General features: G+C 39.7%; 1 protein-coding gene across 2 annotated transcripts in view; it reads left to right on the top strand.

Annotated features, from left to right (window-relative positions):
- Positions 1-7,503, top strand: part of LOC109311745 (collagen alpha-1(XXI) chain-like) — a 142,903-nt gene extending 135,400 nt beyond the window's left edge. For both annotated transcript variants that reach the window (XM_019537555.1, XM_019537556.1), the window contains 5 exons: positions 997-1,143; positions 1,229-1,283; positions 1,662-1,862; positions 5,231-5,308; positions 6,091-7,503. In XM_019537555.1, coding sequence (XP_019393100.1) covers positions 997-1,143; positions 1,229-1,283; positions 1,662-1,862; positions 5,231-5,308; positions 6,091-6,278 — 669 coding nt within the window. In that variant the 3' untranslated portion in view covers positions 6,279-7,503. The remainder of the gene's footprint in view (positions 1-996; positions 1,144-1,228; positions 1,284-1,661; positions 1,863-5,230; positions 5,309-6,090) is intronic.
- The last annotated feature ends 5,202 nt before the right edge of the window (positions 7,504-12,705 follow it).

The following is a 12,705-nucleotide window of genomic DNA, read 5'->3' as shown; positions in this document are numbered from 1 at the left end:
ATTATGAAGGATATGTGACTAAGAACCTTTTAAACCTTCCTTCTTTGTCCAAAGAAATGGACTGTTTAGCAACATCTTGCCTAGTGCCTTCCTTCTAGTACATTTGGAAGTAGCTACTAATGAGAATATGCAGAAGCCATATACAAATGGCAAGAAAAAACTCGGAGGGGAGCAAAGATACAAGACTAATTTTAAACCTGAAAATGTACCGAATTACACTGCACTTGAGATTTGTTGGCTTCAAGTTTGAAAAGCAATCCAAAATAACTAGTGCAGTAGGTAGTCGCATGTGTACAGGAATCATTGCTTTGATGAAATTCTCTTATTTCCAAATGTTTTCTAGTGTTAGCTTAACTTTACCCTAGCAGATGGGTTAATTATCATCAATCATTCTGAGATGAACTGAGGTCTGGATAACAATCTAACACAAATTGAACTTCTGACCCTCCTTCCCATACCTCCCACTGTGATTCCACTCACACACAGAGGCCTGAAGGTGAAATCCTGACATCATTCTAGTTACTGACTTCAGTGGAGTCAGAATTTAACCTTTTATTTTCTACCCTTCCAAAATAGGCTTTTAAAGTTCTGTATTAGCTTAGCGATGATATAGTGAAAGAGAGGAGGAAAAATATTTTAGGTGATTGTTTAATATTTGTATTATATTTTAAATGGGAAGTTAACTGGCTCTGCCTTGGATTAAAAATTAGGCCCATACAAAAATGTACAATTGGTTATGTGTAATATTACTATATTTCAAATGGCCATTTTGCAAATAAATGTATTAATTACAAAGTCCAAAGAAGTCTTTATATTTTGGTGACATAGACCTATTAATGTCTGCTGTTTAGTTGATCTACATACATCTTGATTATTCTGATTTAATGAAGGCACCTCAGTGAAGGCCTGCCATCAGCTCACAATGAATAAAGATTCTTGTGCTTGTGGAACCCTGTGAAGGGATTTAGTTATCTTTTTTGCTTCCTTTGTTTTTAGAAAGGTGAGAAAGGAGACCCTGGCATTAGAGGCTTCAGTGGACAAAAAGGCGAGGCTGGCATTCATGGTTTGGTTGGACCTCCTGGACCAAGAGGACAGCCAGGGGACAGAGGACTCCCAGGGCCACCTGGATCAGATGGAAAGCCTGTATGTATGGTCCTTGATATCTGTTGTTATCGTACTTTTTAAAAACATATTCAGTGTATCTTATAACCCTTTTGTATTCATTCAGGGAAGGGAATTTTCAGAAGAGTTTATTCGCCAAGTTTGTACAGATGTATTGAGAAGTAAGTTCCAAAGAACCTTATGCATATATTTCATTTATTCTATCATTATTTTAAATGATTTGGGTGCTCTTGTTATAATTATAAGTAAACTCTAGGTAAGGAAAATTCATATTACTAAGACACTGGATTGTCTATACCTCCCTGTGAGATATTTTCATGCTACACTTCATAATATTTTCAGAACTTATCAATCTGAATTCATAAATCTGCAGCCTCATCCTCATTAAGCTAGAACGTTTGCTTTTAGTGACTAATAGATAATTATCTGAAACTCTTATTTATATAGTTTGCAGTTTTGCTTGTTTTTATATTGGATAAAGGTATCTTCTCAGTATAATTGTCAGAACAACCTAAACTTTTCCATTTGAATTCTCCTAGCCCAGTTGCCTGCTATCCTTCAGAGTGGAAGGCTGCACAACTGCAACCATTGTCAGACTCAAAGTGCTCCCCCTGGACTCCCTGGTCCACCAGGACCAACAGGTCCAGAAGGCCCTAGAGGTTTTCCAGGTTTGCCCGGAAATGATGGGGTTCCAGGTCTCTCAGGAATTCCTGGGCGTCCTGGTACACGTGGAACAAGAGGTAACTGTATAGATATCTCCCATATTTTTGTTTCTCCATATAAGCAGTGTCTGCCTTTAGTGATTTTTATATATATTTTCAAACAACATTCCATACACTTTAATTTATTGCTTAATGAAAAACTTTGCATCCATGGTGATTTTTGCCTTATAATAAAGATGGATAAAAGTGATTACAATGAGCTAAAATTCTGCACTAACTCACACCTTGCCTTTCTTTCCTGAAGTCAACATAATAGTAGTTTGTCCTAATATTTGGGGGGGAGGGAGATGGTGGGGGAAAGAACACTCTCAGAAAGGTGATTAACCAGTACTCCCATGTTCTTCCAAAAGTTTAACTCTACATCTTATTTCTGGTTATTATGCTGTCTGTCTTTAATTGACACACATGCATTTGATATCTGCTACTTTTAAAGTTTATCATTTCAGCAATCAGTCAAGATTCAGTAAATTCAGCAACAAAAATCATTACCAGGAATCATGCCAGCAAAGCCAGCATTCTCATCAGATCTCAAACTGAAGCAAAGATAAACTTAATCTGTAGGAGTGCTATGCAACAAAAAGAATCTGATCCATCATTAGAATCTTCTTCACAATCTGGGTCCTTCTTTACTCAGGACCATGAGTCATTTTTTGCTTGATGTTACAAGTATGCAATTGCCAGTGGCCTTTGTGGAAAATGCAAAGTCATTCCCTACCATTGCTTTATAATTAATGTTTCTTAGTTTTCATGCAAACAGTTTTCCAGGGGAACTTTTAGGTATCTCTGTGGTAGATTGATGCTTTCTTCTAATATTCTAATTATTTGGAGCTGTTGGGCTTGGAAAAGTCTGGGAAAATTGCCATTCACCAGGGAGAGTGCATGAGAGCCAAAATACAGTGTTTAATTACAGGGAAAAATGAGTAATTTTGGAAAGGTGAAACCTCTACAAAAGAGAAGTTAAGCTCAAAAAAGAGTATTTTAAAAATCTTTGAGCTCCATATTTAGGCTTCAGAAGATTCAGAGGAAATGTCAGTGTTTACTATATTAGTACAGTTATGTACTGTGTGATTTCAGTATTGTATATCTCACAGACTTCAACCTGAGACTTGGAGAACTGTTATTGCCTGCTATTACACAGTAACAGGCCTGTCCTTAAGTAGTGTTGACTGAAGTGATCAATGTATTTCATAGCTTATTAAAAGTTACAGATTACCATTTGAGGAGATATAAAGGACCCACATTGCTATTCAGTTTTTAGGAGCAAGTCTTGTACTTCTTTGTGTTGTTTTTCTCCAGAGTTCTTCCCATGTTGCTGTTTATGGCAAAGGCAACAAAATAATAGAATTTCTCCTTGATTAAATGAATTCAGTTAGACTTACACTCATTTCCATCAGGGCTGAATTGGTCTGTTTTGTTTTATTTTCCTTCCCCTAGGCTTCTACTATTTCTATTATGTTCATCCTTTGTTTTGTGCGGGTTACCCTCACCACTAATTTTATAACCTGTAACATCTCTATACTCTCCTAAATTTTCTATATTTAATTTCTAGTGAATACTGGTGTAATTTTTCTATGTATCTGGATTTGTTTGGTGGTCATAATGTTCAGAGGCTTTTACGTGCAACTGTTCTGCAGTATTTTGAAGTTTCTGTATCCTTTCAATAATAATCAGCTATGGTGCAGCAAAATATTTACGCAAAATCATTACTTTTATTATGTAGCCCCTCATAATTCACATGCTTAAAGCTAAGGTTGAATAAAGCCAAAGTATGTGGCAGCATCCATAATTTATTACATTTGATCTCAGCAATTGCCGTATTTACCTGATTAGAAGATGAGGTCCCCCACCCCCATTTCGTATGGGGGGGAATAAGACCCTTGCCTTACAATTGAGTATTAGGCAGTGAAGGGAGGTGAAGTTGTGGGGACTGGCAGTTGCTGTGGCTCTGGCCCCAACCCAGGGCCAGGGCTGCAACCACAGCTGCCTCCTGGCCCCCCGCTGCCTCTGCATGCCCTGCCACTCCTTCCCTGCAGACCCCACTCTCCTTCCAAACTGTGCTGCTTCCCTCTCTCCCCCACTTTTTTGCACTCCTCCTTACCTTTGCTCTGTCAGCAGGATCTGTCTCTGCAGCAGCCTGGGACACAGAGCATGGCTCCAGCCCAGCCCTCTAGCAGCCATGTTGGCTCCCTGCCTTTGCTGCAGGGCTGGGCTGGAACCATATTGTGTGTCCCAGGCTGCAGCAGGGACAGAGTGTGCTGACATGGAGCAAAGGTAAGTTTGCGGGGGGAGGGGGAATGTGGGTGGAAGGGGGAGTAAGTGGAGGAGCAGGCAGCAGGGGGCAAGCTGCCTGCCTCTTTCACTGCCTGCCCCACTACCTCCACACTGCATGCCCCTACCACCTCTCTTCCTACTGCCTGTCACCCACCATCCTCTAATGCCTACCTCATACTGCTCCCCACCACCTGCCCTACCACATGCCCCACTACTGCCTCCCTCACTGTCTGGTCCCCACTGCGTGTCCCATTACTGTCCCCCTCATCACCTCTCTGCCAACCCCCTGCAATTGAGTGAAATAATTTAAGATGATCCTTCAATACTTAGATATCATACATGGAAAATTGTAATAAATTTGTAATTTTTCTATGCATAGAATCTAATTACTGGGGGTTACCTTGCATTCAGGGTTGTCTTGTATTCAGGAAATATGGTACTACATTTTTACAGAACTTAGTCTCTGAGAAGGCTGTATCAAGCTAACTAGCAATATGCTAATTGTAACTCAATGAATGCTTCAAAAATACTTTCTTCCCTGCAACATTTTGACTGTGGCATGAAAAACAAAGTTCATTTCATAGATATTGAAGTTTTATCTTCAGCACTTAGCTACTTTTATTTCCTGAAAAAGATTCTGATATCGATTCACATTGACTACACAGCAAATGTTGAAAAATGGGTAGTCACTGAAAAAACTGATCATATTATGTCACGGAACAGAGAATTTATTTCTCTTTGTCTGGATGGGAGGGACTTTAATTTTTATGTGCCTTTTGAAAAGTCTGTTATGTTTTCTATTCGAAATAGGTATTATGTTGAAGTCAACAATTTTTTTTTTCATGCAACCTTTTATTCCACAAGTGAAAAGCCAGTCAGTATCAGCTCTGTTCAGCATTTCAGTCTGTCATCTATTCCCTTTGCCGAGCATGTATATTTCTTACCATTTATTCTTTATCAGTCTCCTTTCAGCTAACTAAGAAAATTACATTAAATAGCACTGTACAAATAACTGTTTATTATATGGTACATTATTTTGCATGCAATCCCACCCCTTTGACTTCTCAAATGAAAATAATACTTAGAGTGCATGTATGTTGTTTGGTAATCTACAGGGTTACCAGGAAAAAATGGGGCAAAAGGTGGCCCAGGAATTGGACTTCCTGGTGAACAAGGTCCCCCAGGTCCTCCAGGTAAATCAAGATTTAATGTCATGTTGATTATTTGAAAATATTATTTTCTGAATTATTAATATAGTTCAAAGAAGCTTAAACAATACAATGGTTGATGAAAAGCAAAATAATATGGTTGCATGCTTTATATATTTTTCATTTTGTATTAGAATTAATTAAGTAAAGTAGCTCTTCATAAAAGTTAGTGACTTAAATTCCTGTTTCCAAATAGACTGAGATCTGAGGTTAACAAAGTTCTGTTTTGTAATGAAAACAGAGAGAAATTGCAACTGGCCTGATTTCCAGAAATATTGAGAAACTACAAATAGATTTAAATACTCATTTGTAGAGAAGAGGGTGCAGCAGCATCCAGCAGTTTTGGAAACTATCCCCTGTTCTATAAAAATATTTTTTTTAAAAAAGACTAGATTAGCGTGCCTGATACAAGGCCAACAAAGTCCATAGAAAATTGTTCATTAATTTCACTGAATTATGATTTATGTCAAGAGCAAACTAGATTATATGAGTATTTGATTTTAAATCTGTTCTGAATTAATCTTTTTTGTATATCTTGACTCCAGCAGAGGAGGCAGCACAGCTAATATGGTCATTTTTAACCACTGTTTTAACTCTTTGTAATATACACTTGACTAAAGGAGGCCCTTTTCCTGGGAAATGACATTTTTCCTAGCCCAGTAAGATATTTCCTCAAAGTTCTGAGGGTTTGGAATCCAATGTGTAGTTTGTATCCATACCTAATGTTCTAGAGTAATGGTTTTCTTTATGGTAAATATACCGTTTAGGTCCTGAAGGTCCACCTGGTCTTAGTAAAGAGGGACGTCCTGGAGAGCCTGGGCAGCCTGGTAAAGATGGAGATCGTGGGAATCCTGGAATGCGAGGACCGGCTGGACCCCCTGGAATTTGTGATCCATCATTATGTTTTAGTGTAATTGTAGGAAGAGATCCATTTAGAAAGGGGCCAAACTATTAATTTGTGTTGTGTTAGAATAATAGGTATGGTGCTTGTCTTTTACAGTTTTTCATGTCTCAGGAAGATGACTAGCAATAATCCCATAAACAGGAACAAAAGTACCTCTGATTTTATAAAGGATCTAGGATAAGACTCTAGAAGATCACACATTCCATTTTAATGTATCTGCCATTGCTGTTGAATAATTAGCATAAATTAGATCTCAAAGTCTTTGAGAGAGACATGATTTTAACATGAATAAAGTAAATCATATCTGCTATTTGGTTTGTAAGTGTCCTATCATGCTCCTGATCCCACTGAAGTTCATTCCTAAAGCTTTTTTTTAAACTCCATTGGGAGCAGGAGCAGGGCCTAAATATTTTAAATTACTGTGAAATATTTCACATTAGCCTACATATGCAGTATTTGATTTTCAAAGGATATGGCTGGCTTTTACTTTGTGTGTGTGTGAATCTCATTGGCTTATGTACATTACATATTTCATAGCTCAAGGTTTTCCATTACAAAAAAAAATCCTATTTTTTTTATAAAATTAAGAGAAGTATCTGACTTCCTTATGGAAGTAATTTCACCACTGAGTAATCAGTTCTTTTATCTAAGCATCAGGGTGAAAAAGAAGAACTCCCATTGACACTGCTGCAGCCAGGGTTTTACTTCAGAGTGATGCAGACTGTGTGGGTAGATTAACTTATGTACGAATTACCTTAGTTTAAAAAATAGATTTTATTTGGTTTGTACCTGCAGTTGGCCAGAAATGAAAATCACAGTTTTGTACAATGAAGTTTAACAATTTTAATATGCTCAGTTTAATCATAGATCAAAATTCAATTCCTTTGGTGTCCTTTATAAGAGCTGAAGTTGTCAAACGCAAGAAGCAGGTTTATAAGAAGAAAGTTCTTCATGCTTTTCACTAATGGCCATGTTTGTTACGCTGCTTTATCTTCCATTTTAAGCAAGACCTTTTTTATGTTAACTTTCATTGTATGCACTGCTGGCAAGACCCATAGCTTGCTTTCTGAGTAAAAAGTAATTGCACAAGTCCCGTTTACAATTTTAGTCCAATTTTAAATTAATGCAGAGTCCTTAACCAGAGCTTTATATGCAGCTTTCCCCTTTCCCCTCCCCCCGCAACGTGCTGTTTCACTGTTGTCATACTAAAAAGTTTGTTTAAATTTTTGACATTCAAGGTAAAATAAAATTTTGTACAGACTTGGGGGTAATGTGATGACTTAGTGAAAGGTGTTTTTATTTGGCTTTGCTCTGATAATAGAAGAGAATGTCTAATATGCATCTAGGATAGTATTAGTACTTGTCTACTGCTGCTACTGCTGTTTTAATCTTTATATCTTCTCTCAGGGGAAAAAAAATTAAACCCCAAACAGAAAGTAGCCTCCCCAAAAAGTACCTCCCCCAAAACGCTAATGTGGTCTATTTAAACTTGCAGGAACTGCATCCATTAACAATATTTATGCTGTGTAGATGCAGGGCAGTGACACCTTTAGGACTCATTCAGAGGCATAATTTTTTTGCAAGCAACAGCTTACTTCATCAGATGCTGTCAGTCTACAGGGTGCAACTCTGCTCTGCCTTCTTCCTGATTTCAGACTAATACAGGGAACTATCTCTTTTTGCACAGTATAGTTGACTATTGCAAGTCACCACATTTACTTCAGTAAGACCATGCTTAGTTTGAGGCTGAATTAGTCTTCATCCAGTACCTCCATATGTTGTTAAAACGCCAAATACTTAAAATGTAGAGTAATATTTTTCATATGTAAAGTAGTGCCTTCTATATTAATGCCAATCTTTTTTTCAGTTAAACCAACATCAATGTGAGATTTGGAATCATTTAGTTAAAAAGAAAAAAGTTGAATCACAGTAGGCAGAGATGAAAAAGATGTGGCAGTTTGCTCAGTTTCTTTCTTCGTCTTCCAGAAGGTAATTGTTAATTACTTGTTCTACCAAGATCCATTTCAGATAGCAGAATAAACAAAAAATATTTTGTTAGCTTTATTGTATTATGATTTGTGTGTCAGTGAAATGGGGAAAATCCTTGAAGTCTCTGACAAAATATATTGAGGAAACGCTAACAGATGAGTAACTCTAATGGTTTAGAAACGGATTAGAAAAATTGGTGTTCTTTCATGGAAAAAGGTGCTACTAGGTTCCATAGTAGGACCAATGTCTAGCATATTTTTTTAATTCCAAAAAAGGAAAATAAATAGTAAGGTGGACAGATTCACAAATGACACAAAATGCATACAAGATATTCAATAACAGAAGGGTGTAAGGAATTGTTGACCATTATGAAACAATGCAAATTAGGAGGAATAATTTGAATTCGTCATACACTCTGCTAGTTTCTAAGTAAACTATAGCCACTCAGGGCAAAGACCTCAGTATAATTATTTAGAGCTGGATGAAAATTTCGTGGTGTGAAAGGACATTAAAAAAATACGTAACATTGCTAAACCAAGAGAGAGAAAATAATACTTAAAATATAAAGTCATATTATAATTTGACCAACTATTTTCACTGTAAATTCTGTTTTCAGTTCTGGTCATGCCATATCAAAAAAGACATAGGTCCGTATCCTATAATATATGTTTTCAAGTGACATTCTATACACTTGCTTCAATTCAGCACTTGAGGAATAATACAACTGAATCTTTAATGGTGTTTTTAGTCTAATGAAGATGGATAAAAAGTGGTCACAATGAGCTAAATCCTGCAGTAACTCGCATCTTGTACTTCTTTACTGAGGCGCTGCGTGGCACAATCGCCACAGCTGCAGGCCCCTACCCCACCTGGGGCAAGTTGCTGTGTGCCAAAATGTGCTTGGCATAGGTGTTCCCTGCGGATAAGTAGCTGCAGCACAAGGTGAGCCACTGCTAGTTGTTCCCGGGAAACCAAATGTTCATGTGTGTCTGGATGCTCCCAAAAGGGGGCATCCACCTTTTGAAGCTGATCTGGTAGGTACAAAGATCATGGGACCAAAAGAAGAGCAAGAAAAATTAAAACAGGCTCCTTAGCTTAGGCCACTTCTCTGGGTGGTAGAGAGCCCTGATTTCTGCTTCCTTTTCCAAATGCTGTTCATGTATTTAACAATAAGTAATCTTTTGATAAAATGTATGGATAGCGTTGGGAAGAGAATCCAGAAGCTCATTCCCTCAAAGGGAGTGCCCTTCTCTGACTTAGACTTCATTCTGCATGACTCCAGTGCCAATAGGGTATTGGCTAAAAGGTCCTCCTACACCTCTGATGGAATAGGATCTCAAGATAATGGAGCAGGGGAGGGCAAAATATGGCCTGTGGACCAGATCAAATTAATTTTATCCAGCCCCACCCGTGACTACCTGCTGCACATGCTGTGTTCCCAGCCTCCCCCCCCAGCAGGCATAGCTTCTGAGCAGGGCTCCTGCTATGGCCACTGCCTAGGGAACTGCTGGGTTCCTCCATCACTTAAGAAAGGGGACCAAGTGCACGCTGGGCCCTGCTGTTGCTCCCCCCTCCTGTCTGTCCCTGCCTGCCCATCAGAACTTTGTGAGCAACCGAGCTCCTTCACGCTCGCCCCTCCATCCACACGTACTCCCCTGCCCCACATGAGCAGGGCCAGAGTGAGCTGCAGGCAGAGCCCACACTGCTCCCTTCAACACTAAAGCTTCCCCTCCCTACCTGCTGCCCAGAGCACTGCAGCAGGGACTGCTGCTGCTGCTGCTGCCACTGCCTGGAAAACCGCTGGGCTCCTCCAGCAATTCCTCCTGTCCCTGCTGCAGCTCTGCCAGGCAAGCAGGTGAGAGAGAAGCAACGGTAGCGGAAGCCAGACAGGCTCGGCTGCAGCCCTGCCCGGCAGGTGTTGGACAGAGACTAAGAGAGCTGTTGATGCCAGGCTCGGCTCCCTGTCCTCTCTACCCTCTTGAAGGGGCTTCCTTTGCTGCCAGCGGTGACAGCTGCTTTCCTGCCCTTTGCAGCGTGTTGTGAGCCAGGCAGACAGAGCTGATCCCCTTCCCCCACACACGGAGGGGCTGGGCTCAGCCATATCACAAAGAGCAGGAAGGAGGGAAGCCCCCCACATGGGCACACAACCCACCCACACACCCCACCCCCCTCCATACCCACACACACACACACTCCAACCATACACCCCACTATAAATGTCCCATACCCCTCATACGCACCCCACTAACACACTCCACACCCTCTACACACATTCACATATATCTACATCCCACAAACACCTACACCCCCTCATCTTACCCACACACACATCTAGCAGTCCCAAACACTCCACCCACATCCACATGATACCCTAAACACACCCCATCTGCACCCTACCCACACCCACACCCACATGCATCCTATATCCCCACACACTGCACCTGCACCATACCCATACCCCACACATTCCCCAGCTGCACCACCCCATCCCTTCACACATATTGTGCTAGCAAACTGCCCCTGCCCCAAAAGGAGTACTTCCTAGGCAAAAGGAGAAACTCAGTGGTAAAGGTCAGGGGTTAGGGGTCAGGACTTCTGGTCACAAGATAGTGACCAGGGCGTGGGGCACCTGCCAAGGGGTGGGGCTACCCGTGAAGCCCTCGATACCTCACCAAAATCATTAAGCAGCCCTCTACCTGAAATAATTGCCTGTAACAGAGGGTTTTTAATGTTGACTCCTGAGCTAGGAACCTATTAGCTGCTTGTAGGTGACTCCCTGGTCAGTATTTTTACAATCTGGAGACGCATAAAGATCATTGCACAGGAATAGTAGAGCTGTGTCCATCTGAGTGAAATCAGCTCATTTTCCTGAAATGAGATATGTATTTTTACTGAGTATAGCAACGTAGAGGGAGTCTGAAAAAATGAGGACTGTTTAGAGGTATATAAAAAAAGAAAGAGGTAAATAAATAATAAGTATAGCTAGGATAGGCTGGGACGTTTCTCTTTACTGGGCACATCTACACGTTCATTAATGCTCCATAGTTTCTGCACATTAAGATTAATACTTGTATAATCAAGTACTAAATTAATGTGCAGTAACCAGAACTACTGCACAATAGCACCAGTGTATGCCTTTTTAGTGATGCTATTGCACAGTAGCCTAATAATAGTGTGCAGTAGTATGCAGCACTCTTTGTGCTGTGATGCGCTACTGCACAATATTGTTAGGCTATTGCATAGTTAGTTTCTTGTGTAGATGTGCCCACTGTCTCCTACCATAAAATATCAGACCTATACTAATAGGCAACAATTTAAAAGTAGTTATGATATAGTGCATATTTAGCATGTGGAATTCATTGCTACAAAATATCATTTATACCCGAAACTTAGGAGGGTTAAAAAAATGTGAACATAAGTAATTCCATTAAGAAGTGTAAGAATTATATAAACATTTATGGTGATATAAATTCTTATGCCTCAGACATAAATCAACCAGCTGACATGTATTAAAGAGACTCTTCTCTTATGAACAGGTTTTATACCATTATAGAATTATTGGACCTTCCACTGATATATCTGGTATTGCTGACTTATGGGGAGATGGGATACCAGACTACATGTGTTGATTGCCTAAGCTGGTATGGCAATCCCCTGTTCCTGGGTTTGTGTGCATTTTCAGAGTCACAAATCACAATCATGTTTGTTTGATTTACAACCAGAAAAGCAACCATAAAAAGTTAAAGCTCGAGCTCCACGTTGCCCACATTGCCCCTACTTTTACAGGATTCTTGGGAAAGTTTAGGGTATTACTGTTACATTATACAGTGCAGTTATTTTTGGTTGTCTAGCACAGAATTTCAGCTTCATATCAATTCTTGTTTTGTGTTCTAAGCAAGACGTTTGGAAGAAAAGAGATTGCGTAGTGTTAATGACAGCAGATCTAGCATATAGACTTTCTAGAACACGTAATACATATGTATTAAAAATACTTTCGAAATACTCTCCCTCATTCAATTTCATTGCTATTTTACTTCCTATCACCCAATCATCTACATTAAGAGAAGCATATCACAGCTTTAAAAAACAAATGCATAGAACTTTATTTAGTTGTTAAAACAAGCAAACAACATATTTCCCTAACCCCATAGAGTAACAGATACTTGCTAGGCCTGTGTGAATAGGGAAGTATTCAATTTGGATTCAAATTTGGTTGATTTGGAGCATAGTGATTTGATTCAAGTATTCGGATCACTGTCCCAAATTGATTTGGCTGAATTAGCTTCGGAAGATTTGGCACCGATTTGGGGAAATTCAGCCATAGAGTATAATGGGGAATCACTGAAATACCTATAACTTTGGCATATTCTGGCTGATTTAGAGGAAAACAATGGGGATGGTAGCCCATTCCATGGGCATGAGGCCTGCCAAGTTTCAAGGAGATAGGTTCTGCACGGAGAAACTGCACCTCAAGCTGCTGAGAAGCAAA

The sequence above is a fragment of the Crocodylus porosus genome, unplaced genomic scaffold, assembly GCF_001723895.1.
Source record: "Crocodylus porosus isolate Cpor-Errol unplaced genomic scaffold, CroPor_comp1, whole genome shotgun sequence".
Taxonomy (NCBI): domain Eukaryota; kingdom Metazoa; phylum Chordata; order Crocodylia; family Crocodylidae; genus Crocodylus; species Crocodylus porosus.
Note: the sequence above shows the minus strand (reverse complement) of the source record. Positions and strands in the feature narration are given on the sequence as shown.